At 36.7% G+C, this 25263-nt stretch overlaps 1 protein-coding gene across 1 annotated transcript in view; it reads left to right on the top strand.

Annotated features, from left to right (window-relative positions):
- Nucleotides 1–615: 615 nt before the first annotated feature.
- Nucleotides 616–25263, top strand: part of nup133 (nucleoporin 133) — a 191558-nt gene continuing 166910 nt past the window's right edge. Inside the window, exons 1-3 of the mRNA XM_028797315.2 lie at nt 616–928; nt 14676–14791; nt 23340–23443. Coding sequence (XP_028653148.2) covers nt 786–928; nt 14676–14791; nt 23340–23443 — 363 coding nt within the window. The 5' untranslated portion in view covers nt 616–785. The remainder of the gene's footprint in view (nt 929–14675; nt 14792–23339; nt 23444–25263) is intronic.

Raw genomic sequence — 25263 nt, 5'->3', positions numbered from 1 at the left:
CATCATATTTTATGATTTTATATATTTTTCTTTTTAAATTTATCTTTTGGATTACATTGTCCTTGTATGTTGTACCAATGCTTCCAAGACAACTTCCTAGTGCACATTAGTGTACCTAGCCAATAAAGTGAATACTAATTCTAATACCAATGTATTTGGAGTAAGGTGAACTACATAACTAAAAAAAACTTTCATTCTCCAATTTGTAATTGCCAGCTAACAGATCTGGGGGATGCACGAGGAAAACCTGAGTACCCGGAGCCGACATGGACACAATGTACAAATCTCACATAGATAACCACTTCGTACTGAATTAGAGTTCAGCATGCTGTAATAGCATTAAAGTAAATACACAATATAATTTATTTTTAGCTCATGATTGTAACTTAATCTCTATACCTCTATACTAGATCTCCGACAACAATAACCCATGTTTCTTTTAGGAAACGGGATAACTTAAAGATAAACTTTTAACATCTCATTACAGTACCTTTTATGTTATTCGAAATTAAAGAAAACAACCGCATGTCGTCGCTCTCCCGAAACAGCACACCTTGAATTGACATTTTCAAATTTGGCGCTGGAATGTGACGTCATATTTAAGCGTCACGCAGAGGCGTTCAGTGGCGCGGGTTTGATCAAATTGATGGTACACGGTGCTGACCGGGTTGTGACACTCCTCACTTGGAAATCAGATACAAATATACATATATATTTTAAAGTGTCCATTTAATTTCTGATAGCCGCAAGTTTAGAGGACGGTGTTTGCAAGATAAGTATCTAAAATGTTTCCACAAAGAACACCTTTGGGGGCATCACGCAAGTCAGTGACCACGCCGGGTTTACAAGTTAGCGGTCGAAAAAGTCTTACAGCCTCGGGGTCGCCTGGTGTATTTTCCCCTATACGCAGAAGTGCAGTTCCTGCAAGGTAGGTGTAATGTGTATCTTTATAAGTTTTATCACTGAAACTGTACTTCTGTTTAAATAAGGTTATGGTCATTAGACGTTTTACCGTGAAATGCCATTTACTGTGTTGTGGAACAGTTTACGTTAATATTTATTGACAGCTAACACTTTACATATTAACATCAAGGCAAATCTCATAGTGTCCTGTTTTGCTCCCTTTCCTTACCATATAGGTCTCTTATTAGTGTTTCAATGGGCATACATTCGTTCTCGAGTGAATCGCGAACATTTCGCGGTAGTAAGGTTGTTTCCGATTTCGATTACAGTAGTGTCATAAATGTGTCAAATATTAAATTATGGAAATAGAAGCTAAGAGACATGGTTATTCGTGTGATTTCTTTTTAAATTATACAATATAAGTTTATTATCCCAAAGGGCTTGGATTTGTCAGCAGGTTTTTTTTAAAGCGTAAGGTATCACATTAAAAACACAGCAAAAGAGCTCAGCCATCCATTATAACTTTGAAATAAGTTAGAAAACATGCATGCCAGATGTTTTTGGCCTGTTCAGTGACAGTTAGCTGATTTGAGCATTATATATATATTACTTACATGTAAAAGGATGTTTGGTAGTGCAGTCAAAAAATTGCTATCGAGTTCTGATTCTGATTCAATACAGTGGCATAGCTAGTGCATTAGGGCCCCCAATGTAATACTAAGGAAAAGAACTATAAAGACAAAAAGGGGGGGGGGGGGGGGGGGGGGGAGTTTAATAAAATGTAGGTACATTTACTTGAATGTTCAGTTTCATTTAAATAAGTTTTGGAATGTCAGGTATTTGATTTTTGTGTAAAAAATATGACATTGTAATTTACATTATTTCAGAAACAGGTAATTTAAAATACATGGTAAATCACTTGTAGGTTATTTATTTCATTGCAGGGACATTTAATGCAATGTAATTAAAACTACTGCAGCATGGAGTTTTTTTATTGAGTGGGTACCACAGGGAGAAGTGGACGTTTAATACTGTATGCTTTCATTAATACTGTATGTATGGTAATATTAATGACTGAAATAATACATTGAATTGCATGCCAGATAACACTGGTATTTGGTGTGTATTTAGTGAAGAAGACAACTGAAGACCTGAAAGGTGTTTTGTTTCTTAAACTACAAACTCTGATGTCTTTATCTGCTTATGCATTTGTACATTTGGGCCTTCCCTTTCATTTTCTATCCTGGTTAGACCTAGTTAGCATTTTTCTTTCAAGACAATAATTAACATCTTTTGTATGAAATCTTAAGTTTCATGGCAATCTTTTAAATGGGATAACCTTCATTCTGCAAAACAAAAAACGATAGTCTGAAATTTTTTTTGAGATAATTGTTTGATATTGGTCATTTTTGAACCCAGAACTGAAATTTAGGAATGCCAGTACAGTACTTTGAAACCCAAGTGAAAAAAGTAACAGGTTTCAGTGGTGCTAATGCATTCAGAAATTAACCTGTAAACAAGACAAAGTACAAGAAAAGGGAGATTATCATTAGGACAAGGAATGCTGCTGAAATTATGTCTTGGACTCGCATGTGAATAATAAGTTAAAAATAAGTAATTTCAAGCAGTAATAGCCATTATAAATACAGGAAATGATTTGTCTATATTTTAAAATCAATTTAATGGTATCTTGATTATAAAAGGAATCAATTTTTATCAAAAACATGAACATTTCTGGGTGGCCCTAAACATTTGACAAATAGTGTATATCATGTCAGTTATTATTTTCTATATTTGATACAGTGATTTACAGTTACTGTAATTTCACACAAACTAGAAATTCCTTGTCAATCATAGTTTCATGTTAACTGTTCTCATAAATGTTAAGTCGCATAGGAAAAGTAATTATACATTCATGTTAGATAGTTATATATTATTATTTTTTTTTGTTCTTTATTTCGCCTTATACAATTTCTTGTATTAGGAATTTGTTAGTTTTCGCATACTCCTTGGGTTCAGTGCGCAGAGTCAGCAATTACATGTTAATGGTCTTGCTCAAGGGCCCAGCAGAGTAGGATCTCTTGGCAGTGACAGGGATTCAAACCGGCAACCTTCTGGATACTAGCACAAATCCTTAGCCTCAGAGCCACCACTCTGCCCTAATTCTATTTTGTAGAATTCCTTGATGTGGCTTACTGTTTTTTTTTTTTTTTTTTTTGTTACTTCTAGTTTCAAAAGAGAGAATTGCCATCAGTGGTAGTAGTATTCTAAACCTAAATAACAAGAAAACAGAAATCGTAGTTATTGGGAAAATGGATATAGTGAGGATGTTAGAAATAAACTTGATCCATTAGGCTAAAAAGTCAAGATGGAGGTAAAGAATTTAGGGGTAATTGACTCTGACCTAAACTTTAAATCATATATTAATCAAATTACCAGTTTATCGGGACATAATTGTTTCACCTAAGGAATACAGCAAAAATTAGATCTCTTATAATTTTGCAAGATACTGATTAATTAGTTCATGCTTTTGTTTTTAGTTGACTACATTACTGTGACACACTCCTTTCAGGATTACCCAAGAAAGACATCAATCGGTTGCAACTAGTGCAGAATGCAGCTGCCAGAATCTTAACTAGGAAAAGCAAATCTGAGTTTTGATGTCATTGCATTGGTTATCCATGCAATTCAAAACTGAGTTTAAAATACTGCTAATAGTTTATAAAGCCTCGAATAATCTCGCTCCATCCTATATTTTGGAATGCCTGTTACCTTACACTCCAAATCATAACCTTAGATCTTTGAGTGTCTGCTTATAATTCCAAGAGCTAAACTTAAAAGAAGTGATGAGGCAGCCTTCTGTTATGCACCTAAAATCTGGAATATGTTACTGATTAAAATTCACCAGTCTAATACGGTGGAGCATTTTAAAAAAACTGCTAAAAACCCATTGTTTTAACATGGCTTTCTCATATCTACATGTTAGTGTGTCCTTGTTAGGCTGTATGTACATTGAATTATCATTTTCACCAAGGCTTCACAATCTATACTAATTCCTGCTGTTCTCTGCTGTTCTTTTCTCATTTTTCACCACCTGATCAAGGCACCATGCAGTTCCTGCATTGATGGATTGAAGGCAGTACCCCAGATGTCCACATGACTATCATCAAATTCTTTCACATGAAGCCTGAAAACCATTAGGACTGATATAGATCATTTCTGTTAGGTGGAACGTCCTTGGGGGCTGGGCAGTCTGTTGGCCTTGGAACTCTGCCGTTTTTTTTTTTCCCTCCAGCCCATCTAGAGTTTTTTTTTTTTTTTTTTTAAATTATGTCCTCCTGGCCATCTGACCTTACTTTATTCTTTGCTACTGAGTATTGCCTAATTATTTTTGTTTCATATAAACTTTTGTTTCTTCATCATGTAAAGCACTTTGAGCTTCACCATTTGTATGAAATGTGCTATACAAACAAATGTTGTTGATTTCCCATCAATAGTTGCGTCACTGATTTCACAGTGTTCAAAACGTCAAGAAAAGCTGATTTTTAGCATGGTTCTGCTGGATCTAATGTTGCTATTCAAGTATAATTGAAACTTATTTAAAAAAAAGTCTTATTTGATCACAGGTCTTTTTTTGATCTTTACTTCCAGAATCATTAATTTCATAATTTTGAATGGTTATTTTGATCTACATTAGTAAAACGTACGTTGTGAAGGTGTCTTTCTTTGTTTTTTTTCATAATCCCACAAGTGTACTTTGAGCAATTTTTCTAAACGCTTTTCTGGTGCCCTGAAAGTATCATTTTGCATCTTATTGTGAATTATTGTGAATTATTGTGAATTTCCCCTTGGGATTAATAAAGTATCTATCTATCTATCTATCTATCTATCTATCTATCTATCTATCTATCTATCTATCTATCTATCTATCTATCTATCTATCTCTGTCCCACTCACACGTAAATTTAAGTATTAAACAACGGTCAGGGATCCAAGACCTTCTTATGGAAGCAAATAAAAAATAACTCCATAATTCTGATTTCTCTTTTATGTCAATGCTTTAAAATCCCCACTTTAAAGAGCCAACATGCTGTGTCCTTAAATTAGTCTTTGTCTTATACAGCTGCCTGTTTGGAACTCAATGCCTAAAACAGTGAGGTGTAATTAAAAATATTCAGGCCACTTGTATGACAATGTTGCTGCATCTTTAAAGGGCAAAAAAGGAGACAGATTGTATGGACCCTGACTTGATGCTGTGGCGATCCCATTAGTCACATGGGAGCCAATTTTTTTTCCCACAGGTGCCGACGGGCTTTTTATTTAAAATATCATGATCGTAACTGTACATTTCCACTGCCCATTGGACACCTCCAAAATAATAAAACAAGCCTGCCTTTGACCTGCTTCCCTCTTGACATCTCTTTTACTTTGCTCGCTATTCTTGCCCTGTCATGGTCTTAATAACTGGCCCATATTCCTTATGGTCGTTGTCACAACAACAAAAGCAGCCACGAAAAGGAAGTTAAATCAATACAAGCCACATGTACTGGTACTGCTCTCTGTTTCATTTTTGTTAATAATTTTTAGTTTGGTCTAGTACTCATCCCCATATCCTTTAGAAATGGTTTGACCCGTGTTCAATGATAACTGCCATAGAAACCATATAATTTAATTGATTTTTTTTGCAATTCGCTCATTTTAGTCATAGTACTAGGCATATTGATTTTCAAGAGTTTTGCACAAGTAGTTTTTAAGATACATAATTTTTTTAAATATATGCTACTGTTCTTGTGTTTCCATTTACTGCTGCTGCTCCACCCTCTTCCTTCTCCTTTTAGACCGACCATTATATTCAAACCTAATATTTTTACTTCCTATTTGTAATACTTTACATTTACTGACCTTAAGTTTCATCTGCCACAAATTTGCCCAAGTTTTATATGCTCTCCAAGTTCCTCTGTAATAATTTAACAGATTCCAGATTATCTGCCAAACCACCTGTCTTGGCGTCTTCTGCAAACTTAACCAGCTTGTTACTTATTTCTATCCAAATCATTTATGTATATTAAAAATCGCAATGGCCCTAGCACTGACTCATATGGAGCACAACTCATATCAACCAATTCCGATGGGGTTTCTTGCACGATAGGCCTCTGATTCGTTTGAGTGAATTTTGCACCCATCTACAAACACCCAAAACTCCCACTCCTTTTACTTTGACGCCCAGCCTCTCATGTGGCACCTTATCATATGCTTTCAGAAAGTCAAGGCAAATAATAACATGCTCCACTTTGATCATATCCTTTTGTTGTTTCTTAACAGAATTTCAGCATGTTGGTAAAATGTGTTCTTCTGAACCCATACTGACTGTTCAGCTAAACTCTTCTTCCCATGTGTTGCTCTTTAATTTTCCTAAGATTTTCCTTAAGTTTACTGGACTATAGTTGCTTGGATCTACCTGGTCACTGTTTTTATGTAACTGAATAATATTACCCATACCAGTGCACAGTTAATAAATAAATAAATACCTGCTAACCTCCTTATAACTCAAGGGTAATTATTATCTGGTCCTGGGGCCTCATGTATAAACGGTGCATATGCACAGAAATGCTGCATAAGAACGTTTCCACGTTCAAATTGCGATGTATAAAACCTAAACTTGGCGTAAAGCCACACACATTTCCACGGTACCTCATACCCTGTCGTACGCAAGGTCTCTGCTTGGTTTTGCAGACTGGCGGCACCCATCGTCAAAGCAGTGCTATTGTTCTTGTGTGGTTACCCTTTCTTTTTTAGATCCACGTCCCTGACGCGGCTTTATAAATACACTGAAATTAACCGCATATTGTTTATTAGTTTAATGCATTTGATTGTAATTAACCTATAACAATATAATGGTCCACAGAATGGTCAAACTATTCTAAATACCATAACTGCTTTAGCATTGTTACTCTCACTGCACCTTCTTCTTCTGTCAGCTGCTACTATTAGGGGTTGCCACAGCGGATCATCTTTTTCCATATTTCTCTCACTGCACCACTCGGAGTATTTATATCACTGTATCTGAGTGTGAATCACAGATGTACAGCGATCGGAAAGAGAATTATCGGTATACAGCATCAAGCACACGCTGCCTTAGCCATTCGCTATTTGAACTGCTCTCATCCGACCAATGCTTCAGAGCCTTTCCTGTTCGGACGTCGCGGTTCACAGTTTCATCCCAAGAACTATACACGCACTCAATCAGTCCATCAAGTGCTCCTTGTAGAACTGTTTGTACTTGCAAGTTACCTTGAGGTAATTGTACTTATGATATAGTTATAATATTGCACAACCTGAGCCACTTTATAAAGCGTGTATTTACATATGATGACGATATAATTTTTAAGATGAAATGCAGCAAAATATATTTATTATACAGATAAAACGTAACTTTTAATACACATTGCTGCAGCGCTAGCGAGAAACTTGAGCTTCGTTCACGGTTTGTTCCTGCCTCACGCTGTGTTCATGCTGTGGCTGGCGCGACACTGGAAGGATAGATGGATAGAATAATTAAACATTGTGAAGATATTTCGATGTTCCTTAAAAGTTTTGAAGAATCTGCGTTCTAAGCTTACAGATGGCTTAACGTCTATTACAGAGCTGATTGTGTGGCGATTGGGTATTTGGAGAAAAAAAAGTAAGGACAGGAATTGGAGGTTAGTACGTTTGAAAAAGACAGTACTTCTGTAATAAAGCATTTCATCAAAGGTCACGCATGGCGCAGCAAGCATCTTGCGTAAGACATGGACAATCACTGCGCCACTGTGTTCCCATTTTAATAACATGCTTTAACTCATATCATCATGAAAATGATATCATGTATACTTCTCAGTATTTTAATTATTCAGAGAGTTGTAATATTACGAATGTAATGGATTCTGTGTCCTGTTGGAGGAAGAGCAAGTAGTGATTCAGGCACACAGAGCACATAGAAGATCAAATACAAAACAAAGCATTTTTGCTACTTTAATTACGATGGGATTTGAGAAACTAGTAAATTAAACGATTTTAAGATGAAGTTTATGATGTTCTACTTTAATGAAAAAATAAACTACGCGATTTTTTTTACACTGTGTGCCTTTTTTTTCACTGTACCCTAATAAGCTTTCATATGACACTCAGACTGTGGGCTACAGGTCACTTTTTCATGCCGACTTTGATATGTGACAACTTCTTTTTTTTATTTTGGGCACTGTACGACTTTGTGAACTTGAGCTTTCGAGTTTCTCCGACACACTATGTCACTCGATCAACTTCCTTTTGTTACTTATACCACTGTTTAAACAAATAGTACGTTTTTCTTTGCCTCCACTTGGTTCGCTGAAATTCCTCTATTTTTCCTCGAACTTTTGCCATTGCCTTTTCACAGAACGCTGAGCTTAAGGGCTATTTATATTGATTTGCATATTCAAAGAGGCATAATTCTGGGAGGAGTTGGGGCGGGACAGCAGGCGCGTGCACGAGCGTTACTTTTCACGCTGACCGGGATTTATGAAGCAGAACAACGTGGAAGTTGGCGAACGCACAGATTTATGCATCTGGATTTTTCTGTGCGTAAACACATTTCGGCTTTTGTGATTATGTCATGTTATAGTGCGAATTCTACGCACGGCGTTATGCATGAGGTCCCTGGTGATTTGTTTGATTTCAGCCTATTTAATCTAAGTAGCACTTCTCCCCTTTACATTTTCCAAATCCCTCAGTACCTCCTTAGTAGTCCTTTTTAATGCTGGGAGGTTTTCCACTTTCTCACATGTGAAAATCTGAGAAAAATTAAAGTTTAGAGCATCTGCTATTTCACTGTCTGTATTTTTAAATTCCCCTTTACTATTCCTGATGTACTTCACCTCCTCCTTTACTGTTCTTTTACTATAAAAATATTGAAAGAATCCTTTGGGTCATCTTTTGTCTTATCTGCTATAAAAAGCAATTAGAGAGAATTGCCTTTTTAATATCCCACATAATGGTTGCCCTCATAGGCCAATTTGTGATGAAATTTAGGTGAATTTTAAGGTTTGAAGTTTTTACTCTAAATGTCTACAGTATACAACATATCCAGTTCCAAGTCAATGTGCTTACGAATAATGCCTTCAATATTGTATTTAAACATCTCCCATACTGGGTTTTGTTATTTTTTATATTAGCCATGTTAATCTCTGATTCCATCTCAAGCACATACACTTTATAGACAAAATTTTGCCACCTAGAGAGAGAAAGAAAAAGGGAGGTTGGGAGCATGTGCTGATTAGGCCTGAAAAGATATCAACAATCAGAAAATAGATTCCGCAGTGTTCTGACAGGTGTGATCATGAAAATCATGGGGGCTTAGGTAGAACAAGGCTCTTAGGTTTGAATCAATGTGCAGACCCCACCTTGCTTTATTAACGGAATCAAGTAAAACAAGCATGTTGTGTCAAGTTTAGGGGTAGTGAGACTTGAATAGCACATGCATAAGAACACTAAACCCTTAATAAGCAGAGTAAGAACAGGTAATAGGAGCATGGACAGCCACAAAACCACAGAAACAGCACCTAAGATTAGGAGCAATATATACACTTTCTAAACTCCCATTATCCAGAGCAGGATCACAGGAAACCTGGAGCCTATCCCAGCAGCTGGTCAGGGTGCCAGTCTATTGCAAAAATACTATGATGATGATCCCTCCTTGATCGCAAGGATTGCGTTCCAGAACCCCCTGCGAAAGGTAAAAATCCGCAAAGTAAAAACCATATGTTTATATGGTTATTTTTATATATTTTAAGCCCTTATAAGCGCCCCCGCACTCTTATACACATTTCCCGCACAGTTATACAGCATAAACCCTTTGTATTCTCTTAGATATTAGGTAAGATTCGTTGAAATTATGTATGTAAACACAGTTTATATACAGTAAAACCTAAATGTTATTTTAAAGATAATGAGCGTCTCCAATATCACATATGTTACAGCCATTACGATAGACAGGCCACCAGCAATAAATACGTACAATGCAAGAAAAATTGTATACAGTAAAATGTGTGTACAGTGACACTAAACATGCGTACATGTACTAAGTACTGTACGTAGAAAATTAATTATGGTTACTCACCAACAATGACATGACGACTTGTCTGATAACGATGAGTTTAACTTTACTGCACAACAAAGAACAGTGTTACAGCTGTTCTAAAGGAGCCTCTTCAGGCGACTGTGTAGCAGCGCCGTCGTTCTTCTTCAGGAAGTCTTCAGTCCAAAAGCAGATTCCATCTGGACTACCGCCTTATTACGTCCACTTACAACTCGTTTTGCGCCCTGGTTAAAGGACACTGCGGCTGTAGATCTTTTCCTCCTTTTTAAACAAAAAGAACCGTGGACTCATTGATGCCGTAATGGCGTCCTACAGCGGCGTAGCTGTTCCCTTCCTTCAACATATCCAAAACTTTTACCTTTTCGGCAATCGTTAGCATTTTCCGTTGGCACTTGGGCATGGCCCCTGAAGCAGTAGCAGGAGCAGATCGTTTTGGAGACATAACGAAGGGCCTGACTATGCACAAAAGTTAACTCTTTACACAGCGAAACACGTTGATGCTGAATGAGCAAGACGAGATTTCCTGGTTAACGCAAAGCGGAATCGAATTCGGCGCTCCATTGCTGAGCCAGTCAGCACCCAGGAACTTAACTGCATGCTCTGATTGGATAGCTTCTCGGCCATCCACCAATAGTGTCCCTTGTATGAGTTCAACTGGGAAAACCAACTGAGGAAGCATGTACCGCAGAAATCTGCGAACCAGAGAAAAATCTGCGTTATATATTTAGATATGCTTACATATAAAATCTGCGATAGAGTGAAGCCGCAAAAGTCGAACCGCGATATAGCGAGGGATTACGGTATACAGTGATCCCTCGCTATATCGTGCTTCGCCTTTCGCGGCTTCACTCCATCGCGGATTTTATATGTAAGCATATTTAAATATATATCGCGGATTTTTCGCTGCTTCGCGGGTTTCTGCGGACAATAGGTCTTTTAATTTCTGGTACATGCTTCCTCAGTTGGTTTGCCCAGTTGATTTCATACAAGGGACGCTATTGGCAGATGGCTGAGAAGCTATCCAGCTTACTTTCTCTCTCTCTCTCTCTCTCTCTCTTGCGCTGACGTAGGGGGGTGTGAGCAGGGGGGCTGTGTGCAGCTGCTTCCTGAAGGACATGCTGCACGGAGCTTCGCATACTTAAAAGCTCAAAGGGCACGTATTGATTTTTTTTATCTCTCTCTCTTCCTGCTCCTGACAGAGGGGGTGTGAGCTGCCGCCTTCAACAGCTTTGTACCGGCGGTGCTTCGCATACTTAAAAGCCAAAAAGCCCTATTGATTTTTTTTTTGACTGCTTGCTTTGCACTCCTTTGAAAAGGAAGATATGTTTGCATTCTTTTAATTGTGAGACAGAACTGTCATTTCTGTCTTGTCATGGAGCACAGTTTAAACTTTTGAAAAAGAGACAAATGTTTGTTTGCAGTGTTTGAATAACGTTCCTGTCTCTCTACAACCTCCTGTGTTTCTGCGCAAATCTGTGACCCAAGCATGACAATATAAAAATAACCATATAAACATATGGTTTCTACTTCGTGGATTTTCCTATTTCGCGGGTGGCTCTGGAACGCAACCCCCGCGATGGAGGAGGGATTACTGTACAGTATATGGAATATGTAGGACATGGCTGATGTTAAGAATAAAAAGAGTATGATATTTCAACTATCTATTTAGAGAGAGAGAGATTGAAAAGAGGGGGACAAATATTTTAAAACATAATTCTGTCACTGAATTATTTTCACAATGTCAGATATTTTGAGCTGGGAGTGTAAAACTAAAAAAAAGATTAATTAATTAATACTGAATAAATACAAAAGCACATTAGTAGGTTTAGTCTCTCTTCACCTACTTACCTATAGTTCAGTAGAGACTTTGCCAACTCAGGGATTTTACAAGATTTGTGTCGCTTCATTGTTGAACAGCCTTTTTAAAGCAAAAGTGATTGGTCAGCATCAATATGCTGATATGGTATATTGACCGAGTCAGTCTCTGAAACAGTGCAATTGTATTTTCAAAAAGGATTTCTCCTGTGCAAAGTGGCATGTGAATTATTGTCAACAAAATGCAGACTCCTGAGAAATAAACTGAAGCATTACTCACTCATGATTTTTCTGTCCATACGCTAAAGCACATTCCAACTTCAGGCGTTTGAAATTACATCTTGATAAAGAAGAAGCACAAACAAATGTGGCAGCTCATCATAATGGACATCAGACTCATGCAGCCTGGAATTTGACTTTGTGTATGCTGCTGTATTGGTTGCTGTGTACATACAGTATCTAGGGCTCAATCAGAATTACAGCTAACGTGCTGTCATTTATGAACAGACTAAAATTCTGTAAGGAATTATCTGCGTCTAATACTTCTCTCTTGAGCCCTGGAGATGCAGTGAATGGCAGCTTTGAAAGTTGACAAGCACATTCAAAGCAATGTCATCACCTTGGTATTCTTCACTAACACTTGACACAGAATCTATCATGCTGTCACTATCTGCTTCTGAAGAACTTTCATTACTATCACACAGTAAATCCCTTTCTTCTTCATACGCCTGTATTCAGCTTGCTCTGTCACTACAAACGCTGTGTCAAAACCCACCCTCCGTCACCAGCCGCCGTTCATTGGATGAAAATATGCGGGCAGTAAATTTTTTTATTTCAGTTAGCCTTTTCAGCTACAACCCCAATCAAATTTAAAATGAGTGAAGATTTGCAAAACAACAATAAAGTTTATCAGTTTGAACATTCAATATCTTGTCTTTGTAATGTATTCAATTGAAAGTAGGTTGAAAAGGATTTGCAAATCATTGTATTCTGTTTTTATTTACGTTTTACACAACGTGCCAACTTCATTGGAATTGGGGTTGTATTTTAATAGTTTTGTTTAGTTTAATTTTTCATTTCGGTTAATTATTTTATTTCAGTTTACGAGAATGTTCTTTTTTTATTAATAGTTTAACTTTTGATTTTATCTTTTGTTAATTATAATAATCTTGCCTCTCTCTTTTTGGGAACTAGTTTTGAGGTGAGGCTCTTCATGTCTGCCTAACTACCTCAGAATCTTCAGAGACATATTTCAGCTCCGCAAGGACTTGAAAATGGTTTGAGACTTCCAGTTTAGGTGTTGATGTCACGGAAAGTGTTATCTGCATTTTCTTCCACAATCTACATTTGTACTATTTTTAGTTGTTAGTTTGGACAGATTTTTCTACTGCACTGCTCTGCTTTTTGGTTTATGGGTGTTCTAACAACATATTTTAACTTTGTTTTCTAGCACCCTAGAAGTACGGTGATCCTGTTGCATTTCACTCTTGAACATCCCTAATATGCTATTGTAAAACCTTTACTCATTGATGATAGCAAACAAAAAGCTGGTTTCTTATCTCATTAAACAAAATTGGATATAACTGATTTAATGGCTTTAAAATCCCTATATTAAACACTGTCTTCATTGTCATTGTCCGCTACCTCAAACAATGCATGTCCTTTGGAGACTGCTGGCTTGACACAATACCTAAAACAAAGGCGAAATACAAAATTAAGGTTACATGTATCAAATTTTGGTGAATCTGTAAAGGGCTGAAAGAATCTCATTTAGCTTAATCCTGTATGTTATTCTTAGATTACCAGTGCCTGCTCTGCACACTTGATTTATATTTTAAAAGCTGTTTTTTTTTTTTTTTTGCTTTTTTATAGCTATAACTTATACTTCATGTGAATTGTTGTAAATTTTGCTATGTATTATTATTATTATTATTATTATTTTTTACTGGGTAGAATAGTTTTTAAATTGTTATAGATAGTATTTGCCAAATAAAAAGAATATGTGGAGGGAATACTTAAAGATCATTACATGTAGTACTTTCATTAAGTCATTTTGTGTACAGTAAAGCAAATTGACTCACTGTACCATGACTTATGCACTGAAACAGCCCATCTATATTTTGTACAAGTCATAAAGTGCTCCAAACAACACACCACGAGTTTAAAAAAAAAAAAAAAAAAAAAAAAAAAAAAAAAAAAGAAGCAATAATGGTGAAGCATACAAGGGCACTTTAAATACAATTGCACCATATGTTGTAGCATATGTTGAATGACAAATGCAATACATATTACTAAAAATGTTTGTAATGCACCATCTTTTAGAATAACTGGTTCGTTGCAACCAGACACACAAATAGACACACTTACCTTTTTATTAAGGTGGATTATTAGATTTTATGTTACAATTTTACCTTTTTCACGTTTTACTGCTCTTTCATCTGTGCTAGTGGTCCATCGAAATGGATTTCTTAAAATAATGGCTTGTATTTGTACCATGGTACTTTTTTTGTAACTTTTGTTTTGTGATAATTACACACCTATTTGGAGATTAATCACTAATACAATAACTAACTATTGTCCCAAAACTTCAATATTTTAGAATGGACTTTAATAGTTAAATTGTTTATTTAAATAGCAGTTAGATTGGTCTATTTTAATCCAAAAAAATCTTATACAAAATCAAACTGGTCTAAAAAGAATATTAAAATGTTTTGTGGTATGGTAGTTTAAGACACTTTCCTAAAGTTACATTGTATCTAGTCATAATCTGATTAGTAATGCTGTTGGAATCCTTTGAACATTAACTACAGAAAGATGAAGAAAATTATTATTTTTTTAATTACAGAGGCAACCTCACAAGGACACAAAATTCTGCTGTCCGTGAAACTTTACATTTTGATGTTCATACTTTTGGATCTGCACTTCCAGTCAAAGTTCTGGAAACTCTGGCAGTGGTTGATGGTAGGTGTTTTAAATTCTTTTTGAGAAGATACAAGCAAGTAACAAGTTTACAATTCCTTCATTATATTTATATTTGTTAGGGAGATGTTTTTTCCCCATTTGTATATACAGCTTTTTCCAAAAAACCATGGTTACTTAAAAACTTATTTCCATTTCCCTTATGTATTGCAGTGATTTGAGCAATAGAGCATTTTCTTCCTATAAGCTGAAGATATGGACTTTTATTCAGTTAAAGAAATACTCCACCCAAAATATTTTTTTTCTATATTATTTACTGGTGTACTTTGTAGCAGTGGCTGAGAAGAATTTTTAATCTCATGTTTTCATGGGGAACTTAGATATTAAAGATTCAAACTCTGTGGAACCAGTTTTGGAAAATGGTAAACCAATGTGAAAACATTCATGGAAAAAATAATTCTTACATAGCTTATGTTACATAATCCACATGTCTCTTATCTGTTTGTATGATCAAAACACACAAAATGTTTGAATTTTGTGTTAAAATACAGTGTTATTAACAGTGTTATAGGAATCACATATTTCCTGGAAATGAAATATCATTTTTGGTGGAATATTCCTTTAAACTTCAAGAATTCCAGTGCTCACAAGACATTTAAATGTCATCATGATCTTTTTCCCAGGCGAGAAAGGCAGAGTTCATAGCAGGGCTGTGGAGTCAGTAGATAAATCCTTCGACTCCTCTGTATTTAATATGCTAATGTATTTTCCATGTTGATTGAAGGAAGGCAACATGCACGTCATTTAACCACAGACCTACTGGCTAGAAAGCTGACTCTCTACCGTATTGGCCAGTTTAAACAAAAGACAAGAACACCTGAACACACATCAGGCCATAGCACACACCTCCACCTACATCATTACACTTGCTTACACTCAGATTAACTTGTTAAACACATTATATCTGAAATAAAATGAAAATGCATATGTGAATGTCAGGTTGTATAATAGCTCAGCTGAACTTCACACTAGTAGTAACACGACTATAACTGTACACTGGGCTTTATTCTTACATCAGAGAAGTACTTAATTATGACTATTGTTTGTGAAATGGGACATTTGAATTTGCTGTATTTTTTTTCATTACAATTTAAATTTATTAGGAGTTGGAGTCGGTACATTTTTGCCGACTCCGACTCCAGGATCAGTTATAGTTTAATGTTAGCTTGGCATCACTTTTCTTATTGAGGCTGTTTAGAAAACTTGAAAGAGTGCACAGAGAGCTTCAGAAAAATTCTTTTATGTACTCCACACTCTCACCGTACATGCTCACCATACGTGTTGTTTCTCAATGAAGTACCGTACACATGGTGCGGAGGAGGAGTGCAGTTTTATATAAGGCAAAGTAAATGAGGTAAGGTTAACTTGTTAGCCCACAGTATTCCTCATACACACACACAATTATTTGAGTAATACCAAATATGGTAGTTAACTTCTGCCTAAAACCCACTTTTACTGTGCACCAAATTGTACATTTCTGTTATGTACATCTGATTTTTTTTTTTGGTGCACAGAAGTATATACGCATTTAAAGCAACAGAGCGCTGATCAGGAGTTGCATAGTGTGATTGTTTTTAATTTTTTATATTAAATTTTATGTTTTGAGAGAAAAACCAGAAAGGTAAAATTGAATATTTTAATCAATGATTAAAAAGCTTGACATACACCCTTGTAACAGTTCGATTGTAAATTACTTTTTCATTGCTTTATAAAACATTGATGTCTCGTTGCTACAAGCTACATTGTTTCTTTGGTTTTGACTATGAAAAATTACTAGTAAGATACACTTAATCAAACAGTTTGGCAGTTTTTCCATTTTTTGAGTTTACCTCCAGCGAGAGGCCAAGAGCTGGAGTGGCAACTGTGCAATTCTCCAAACAGTAATGTCTGACTAATGTGGAAAATTGAAACAAAACTCAGATTTTTATATTGGAATTAATATATGAGGGGGAACCCAAGAATACCCAAAATCGGCCAATAGCAAAGGGGTAGGATGTAGTTATTGGATACGCTGTTAGGTATCATGTGCCTAGAGGGTGGTTGATCACTTCATCAAGTGGAATGTTGCAGTATTGATCAAATACATATTTCTGGCATTTATTTATTTTCCTTGAAGTTATCAAGAAAGATTTTGAAGAGACAATAGTCATTTGTTTTTTGACAGTGACAGACTTGCTCATAAAGAGTTTATGAACAGAATGTTGACCAGTAATGTTACACTGAAGTGCTGAGGCATCTACGGTAAAGTATCAGGGAAAATTTGTTTGGAGCAGTGGTGCATTCAGGATGTGTTTTGCTCCATGACTGCACACTTGAACACACTGCATTGTCAGTCAAAGAGTTTTTAATCAAAAACAATGAGATTATTTTTTTGAATCTTTTGTATTCACCAGATTTTGCTCTCTGTGACTTCTTTTTGTTTATGAAATTGAAATCTAGACTGATGGGAAGATTTGCTATCATGGAAGAAATATAGGGAAAAAAATGCAGGAGACTTCAGACACCTGTAACAAAAAATGAGTACAGGAAATGTTATCAGAAATGTGACTTGACTTAGGAGTCCCAAGACATGCAAGTCCCAAAAAAGCACTAACAAAAAAATGTCCACTACAGAGGAAAACAGCCAAACCTGGCTAGTAACAAGGGCAAACACTTTAAATTTTTTCTTTACATAAGGTTTTACTTCCAGAAGAAAATGTTCTGAAACAAAAGCGAGCTCCTTAGAGCATAAACGGCAAAATGAAGGTGACTTAATCAAAACAAAATCCAGGCAAACAAGGTCCTAATACAGAAAAGCAGAGTTTGAAAATTCAGGAAGTCCAATAACACTGGTCTATTAAAAAAAAAATATAATATTTGTACAGGGAGCTTCAGACCAGCTCTTTCCTAAGTTTTTACACTGATTTCATAAGTGAAATTGGAATTAAGATAGCACATTGTTGACGTTTAGACACTTTTGAATATCAATATATCAACACGATATCTGGAGTTTGAACTATGTCCCACCAAAATTGTTTTGATGTGTTTATTCTGAAAACAAACCAGAAGACAATACCAGAGACACGTTAAAACATGTTTATGTGAAGTTACCTCAATATGAAATTGAGGTTTTCGTGCTAAAAAAATGTTCGAGGCACTTGCTTTTTGCGCTTGCACTGCACATCCGTCTCTCTTTTCAAGAACCAACAGTAGTTACCCATCATGCTTGGAGTAAATTTTCCCTTTTTCCCTTTATAACTTGATGAAATCTTTTCCCAAACAAACAATATCTGTCATACAAAAATAACAATTTGAATAATGGTTTGTTGGTTCCTGCAACACCATGGGTACAGCAAATGTTGTTTTCTTCCATTTGCCATTCAGCCACAATGTCAGACCCAAATAGCAAATACTTCAGCACATGTGAGCTGCTCATGCTTTATCTTGGTCTCCAAGTTTACAACAAAAGTAATGCTTTTATGCAGCTTTAAGTCTGCTGGAAATATTATTTTGCTGGTCTTGTGGCATTATGCACATCCGAATCTGTTCCTCGGAGAGTCGCAGTCAGGGCGGCTGATGGAATGGTCCTTACGGATGACACTGAAGTTGTGACCCGCTGGGCTGGCTACTTTAAGCAGTTGTTCAAAGCTAATCCTCCTGCTAGGATGTTGGATATCTCTGGGTCCACGGTCTTTGAAGCTGATCCTGCAATTAGTTGTGAACCACCCAATCTCACTGAGATTGCACAGGTGGTGAACCAACTGAGGGGAGGAAAGGCTGCAGGAATCTGTGGTATCCGGGATGAACTTCTTCAGGCTGGTGGTAAGGCTGTCCTCCTGGCATTGCAAGCAATCTTTGCTTCCATTTGGGAGACTGGCATCACCCCAACTGACTGGAAAACGGGACTTGTCATCCCTATCTGCAAAGGGAAGGGTGATCGCCTAGATTACAGCAACTACAGGGGGATAACACTGCTCTCTGTGCCAGGTAAGGTCCTTGCTAGGGTTGTCCTCAATAGGATCCGTGATCACTTGCTCACCTACCAGCGACCGGTACAGTCTTGTTTTACGCCTAAGAGGTCTACCATCGACTGCATCCTGGCACTAAGAGTTCTCGTGGAGCGCAAACGCGAATATTGGCAGAGTTTCTTTGCAGCCTTTGTCGATTTTTGTAAAGCGTTCAACTCAGTTGATCAAGCTGCCCTGTGGGACATCCTGAGGGTTCGCGGGATCCCCTTGAGGTTGCTGGATATCATGGGCTGGCCTGTACACTGGTACTGTGAGTGCTGTGCAGAGTGGAGGCAGGACCTCTGTGTTTTTCCCAGTTGATTCTGGGGTTAGTCAGGGGTGTGTTCTTGCTCTTACTCTGTTCAATGCTTGTGTGGACTGGGTGCTGGGCAAGGTCGTGGGGTCCAGCAGCTGTGGGCATCTGTTGGTGAAGAAAGGTTCACGGATCTTGACTTTGCTGACGATTCTGTGATCTTCGTGGAGTCAATGGAGGCTCTGATTGGAGCGCTCCAGAGACTGAGCGAGGAGTCTGAGTGTCTGGGCTTGTGAGTGTCCTGGATAAAAACCAAGATCCTGTCCTTTAACACTAGAATTACCAAATCCTACGATAAAACTTGTAAATCCGGCCCACCTTAAATCCCTTCGCACCTCTCCGTCAGCTTCTTTTGTCCTGTAAATGTGCCGATAAAGACGAGCAGCAAGCAGCTATTCCATCTGCCCACCGCTGCAGAACATGCACAAAGTTCTCCCAGTTCATGCCTTGATTATCTGGGAGTGAAGTGCTGGAGTTGTGAAAATAATAGATCGTTATTTGGAACACATGCATTTCATGTATGTTCCATTTCTACAATAATCTGTGTAAACACATTGTTAAAACAGAAACGTTTTTCATATTTTAGTAATAAATGACAACATGTAGGCATAAACTATATAATGTTTGAAGCCTGAAGTCCAAATATCAAATAAACACTTTCACAAAAGGTTCATGGATGAACAGCTTCCATGGCGAAGCATTAAGAATTGCTGACTTGTAATCAAGAGTCTCCGGTTCGATCCTGACTGCCGCCTATATTTACCGTTTTGAGTAGTGAGCTGCTCTTATTGTTAATATTATACAATAAACACATACATTTGGTTTGTGTGTGTAACAGCCGGTGTACATTTATAATACTTGTAAAAGTTAGCATTTTTTTTCCAGTATTATTCTCTCAGTCATGATCACGATACATACTACCACACCCCCCCCAACACACACCGAGGGATCTGCCGTTGTTAGTTTTTATTTGAAACTGGGAATAACTGTAGACGTGAGTGGTGTTTTGAGGCAATTGAACTGGACATTCTCTGATCTGGATGGATAAAAGCTGACACACAAACGCTGGTGAATCTGCCTTCTTCGTATCTCACCGTCACTTGATTTTTTTTTTTATTCAGTTTTATTGAGTGTTCCTGCTCACGCTGAATTAGTATGCACCTTATGGTCCATGATGTCAAAGCCGCACTGACAAAAAAAAAACAGAGACATAGGTATACAGTAATCCCTCCTCCATCGCGGGGGTTGCGTTCCAGAGCCACCCGCGAAATAAGAAAATCCGCGAAGTAGAAACCATATGTTTATATGGTTATTTTTATATTGTCATGCTTGGGTCAAAGATTTGCGCAAAAACACAGGAGGTTGTAGAGAGACAGGAACGTTATTCAAACACTTTAAACAAACATTTGTCTCTTTTTCAAAAGTTTAAACTGTGCTCCATGACAAGACAGAGATGACAGTTCTGTCTCACAATTAAAAGAATGCAAACATATCTTCCTCTTCAAAGGAAACAGAGAGGAAAGCAAACAAATCAATAGGGCTTTTTGGCTTTTAAGTATGCGAAGCACCGCCGGTACAAAGCTATTGAAGGCGGCAGCTCACACCCCCTCCGTCAGGAGGAGAGAGAGAGAGAGACAAACAAAGTAACAAAGTCAAAAATCAATACGTGCCCTTTGAGCTTTTAAGTATGCGAAGCACCGTGCAGCATACTTAAAAGCTGCACACAGAAGGTAGCAACGTGAAGATAATCTTTCAGCATTTTTAGACGAGCGTCCGTATTGTCTAGGTGTGCGAACAGCCCCCCTGCTCACACCCCCTACGTCAGGATCACAGATAGCCAGCGCAAGAGAGAGAGAAAGAAAAGTAAGTTGGGTAGCTTCTCAGCCATCTGCCAATAGCGTCCCTTGTATGAAATCAACTGGGCAAACCAACTGAGGAAGCATGTACCAGAAATTAAAAGACCCATTGTCCTCAGAAATCCGCGAACCAGCAAAAAATCCGCGATATATATTTAAATATGCTTACATATAAAATCCGCGATAGAGTGAAGCCGCTAAAGGCGAAGCGCGATATAGCGAGGGATCACTGTATATGATATTTGGAATAACTCATTTTATGACCTGTATAGTACATTTTGGAAAACATTGTGGCACAGATGCAATATTATTCACATTCATTCGCAGAATATCTTACGGTTGTAATCAGTGACAGCCAGGTCACCTGGAGATACAGACCTGGCTACAGTCAGTAGTCTGTCTCCATATTGCTCAATATTAGTCATTGTGGAAAGAATACACCTTGAAACAGATAAAAGGTGTGGGGCAGCCTCCTGTATACTTGAAGTATGGCTGTAAAAATAAATAAATGCGAGGACATCTACAGATACGAGTCCAAAACAGAACTGATTGGCAGATGGAATATGACAGTGTTTAAAGTCAGGCAGGGGAAATTGCATCATCATCTGAACTGAAACCAGAAGTGACATCATTGAGTCCAGATGGGTGTTCCTGTGTTTGGTCTGTAGGGACAAAAGAGAAAGGATTAGTGCACTCTGCCATCCCCTGGTTTGGTATAGAAGTACCTTCTTTTGAGCCCTTTAACTGCCTCACATGCACATGTGTGACATCATATACTGAAAGTAATTTTTCTTGCAAAACGACCAATTTACATTTTTTTAGCATGTGTACATTATGTATACTTTGTTACTGAAGACTTTTGCCCGTTACTACTGATAAACTGTTCTGAGGTTGAAATATTACATCTCCAGAAACATGGAGTTTGTCCATTACAAGTCCAATTTTGCTGTTGGCTCATTTTCTAATATGAACTTTCCTTCACCTACTTTCTTCAGAGGAGTCTATCACCCCTGGTTTGAACACTGTGTTTTCCTTCATTTAGGTACATGTTGGTCCATGACAACTTATTCTCTATTGTTCGGTGGAACTCCTCTAAAGAGGACAACCCTCACATCTGCCACACCTTGGGGTTTACCTCAGTGCCACATAACTTCATTGTGAGGTACCTCCTTACTTTAGTCAGCTGAGGTGCAATTGTTATGTTGCATTATTGTGCAATCAAAGTATTCATTACGAATTCACACCAAATTAGGGTAAAACATACATTAGCAAATGTATTTTTGTTTCTTTGTACAGAAAGGACATTGGTGCTTTTCCCACTTTACTAAGTTAAACTTTGTGGAGTTTTAAATAAAAATGTCTCATCACTATAACCATATGTAAATTCAAGCTCTAAGGCAGTGAGACCAGAGTATAACTTGGCCCATATTTCTATTTTCCAAAAATCTTCAATGGTCAGTCAGTTTTGTACGATTGTCAGGCATTGTTTTAAAGAAAACCTTGGAGATCAATCAGTCCACCAGTTACGGACATTAATGTTTTTGGTATTTCAAATAAAATGTTATTATTGAATATAATTTTATATTTGGAATTACTGTAAACAAATACCAAAAATCTCTGAATGTGTCATGTGCAAGTTTTGACCGTGGTAGCGTTATGGTATCATAAGTATTAATACATTAATATTATGTCATTTTAAAATGTAAGCTTTTTTTGTGCATTGTTGTATTTTAGCCACTACTTGTACCAGCCTAGTTTTTTTTTTTTTTTTTATATGCAAGGTAATTTTTAAATATGTTGAATTTTGCAAATCCTTACAATTATTTACACCTTTTTGATTTAACCATTTCAGTAAAAAATATTTTTGCATAAAATCATTCTGCTCAAATTTTAAGGTTTGAAAACATTTATAATTTTTTTTATTTTTCCTCCTGCTTGTTTTTATTTGACATTAAATGAATAAAAAAGGTTTTTTTGAAGATGTTTTTATTGTTTTCATAAATGTACAGTAAATAATGTAGACAAAAGAAATAACAATGTAAATTGTACTAATGGTGAACTCTTCAGTTGAAAATCAAGCATTTGGGTCTCAAATTCTTTTGGTATGTGCAACACCTGAACTAAGAGGAAGTTTAATGATCTGATCCCCTCTCATCAAATTGACTAATCAATATGCCACTTTCTTAGGTTGAATTATATAGCTTTGTGAAAAAGAGTAACCGGCTTTCTCTTTTTCCTTATTGTAAATTTTAAAATACACAGTTTAATCATTTATATTCATATTAGTATTCACTATTTAAATTTACAATATAAAAATACTAAACATTTTTTGCAGTGCTATTTGTATATCATTACCATTTATTTTTCTTTTGTAGCTGACCATCAGATTACTGTTCATGTGGATGAAAGTGGATGGGCATGGTTGGTCTCTGGAGAGAAACTTATTATTTGGAGGATTTTACAGACCACAATGGCCAAGGTACATGACAGCATTTCATCTTGCATATTGCACACCAGATTGTTCACAACCTTTTGCCCCAGGAGTAGTTCAATTTTATATTTACACAGTTGTTTTCTTTATTTCAAAAACATCTACATACAAGAGATAACCTAAGTTAAACAGAAGCTTGGAGCTGCTTATGTTTTAGAAAACTGGTGTTCTATTTTCACTAAGCACATTTTTAAAGCAGAAATTTTCACAGGGCAATTTCCACAGTACGGCACCGATCAGGGGAGACATGGTTGTTTGTTTGCAGCTTATTTGTCTTGTGTTTTTGTCTGTTAACTTTGCTTTATGTAATAAAATGAGGATTGCTTACAGTTGAGATCAGCTACTGACTGTTGGTTGTAGACTTTGAACAGCTTCATGTGAACAAGTACTCTTACTCATGGGATCACTACTTGTGAACCATCTGATGGCAAACTCTAGGTCCTGTAACGTGCTTCCGAATCAGAGTGGGGGGAAGCACGTAGAGTCTCTCATGTGCTTCAGGAGCCAAGGGTTTTGAGCACCTCTTCCTGGTCTGTTGTTATCCAATATCAGACCACTGCAGTACAAAATCATGAAGTTAATTTTCTCACAACAAGTAAGGATTATTTTCTTGTTACTGAATATTGCTTTGTGTAAATGTGGCTTAATGTACTATATCCCTGACTCTGCATTAGAACTGCTGGCTTTCTTGCTTTACAGAGCCCCTAGCAATGCAAATCTTTGCAATAAGTTGAAAGGTGTTGAAATTTACTGCTATATTAATAAAAATTGTTGTGTTGCTATGACATTTCTATATGTTTGAGGCACTGCACTGAAAATCTGGACTTATTTGCTACTAATTTTAAATTATTCTATTCACCATAAGAATTTTCTTCAATAATTTTCATGAGAGTTTGCATCTTGCCCAAGTTCAACACAAATGATGCACAGCAACAGTTGGCAGAATACAGTACAAATGTGGAGAACATTCACACAAACTCCCTGATTATAGTGATGGATAGGGATGTTCTAATCAGATTTTTTTTTTTTTTGGTCCAATACTGATTTCTTGTGACTTAATTGGCAGATTCCGATATTGTTTCCAATTATTTGTTTTCTTCTTTATCCCTTTAAACCACGTAAGCTCCTGCATAACCAGATAAGTAGAAGTATTATGTTCTTTATTAATGTTAAAAGAAAAGAAAATTGCTTCTTCTAATTATAGCCTGCCACATTTTATTTCGCCATTTATCTTAAAAAATCTATGTATATTCTCGCACATTGTTTCAGTTAATTGATAGTGGTATTTGAACAATGCTTAAATTTAAATATACATGCACTTATAATTTTGAAATTATTTTTAAACATTAATTGCACTACAGCTTTTTTTGCTGTTAAAATATACATTCACTATATTTATATGGGTGTTTTTTTCCATTGTACCAGCCAAACATTTTTAATTTTTGAGGCATAAGTGTAAATATGAATTATCATTTTAATTATGCAGTATTTGTTTCTTACCAAAACTTGTACTGTATGACACACACAATAAATAAAACAGTATAACCCCTTAAAAAAGCTGCAGATCTATCAAATGTTCATAAGATGTTTATCAAGAAGATACAAAGCTATCAAGTTTACAAGTAAAATATCTTTTTGAACTTATCCCCTCTTTGCTGTGCAGACTCCCTGTATACTGCCAATTGGGTGCAGATGCTGTCCTCCACCTACTCTGAGGTGTGAATAAGGCACCTGACTGATCTGCTCACATTTGCACATGAATGAGCTATCACCCAAGCACCCCAACTGACCCCTGAGTGGCCAGCATA

The sequence above is a fragment of the Erpetoichthys calabaricus genome, chromosome 3, assembly GCF_900747795.2.
Source record: "Erpetoichthys calabaricus chromosome 3, fErpCal1.3, whole genome shotgun sequence".
In the NCBI taxonomy this organism is placed as follows: domain Eukaryota; kingdom Metazoa; phylum Chordata; class Cladistia; order Polypteriformes; family Polypteridae; genus Erpetoichthys; species Erpetoichthys calabaricus.
The sequence above is the reverse complement of the archived record's forward strand: the minus strand, read 5'-3'. Positions and strand labels throughout refer to the sequence as shown.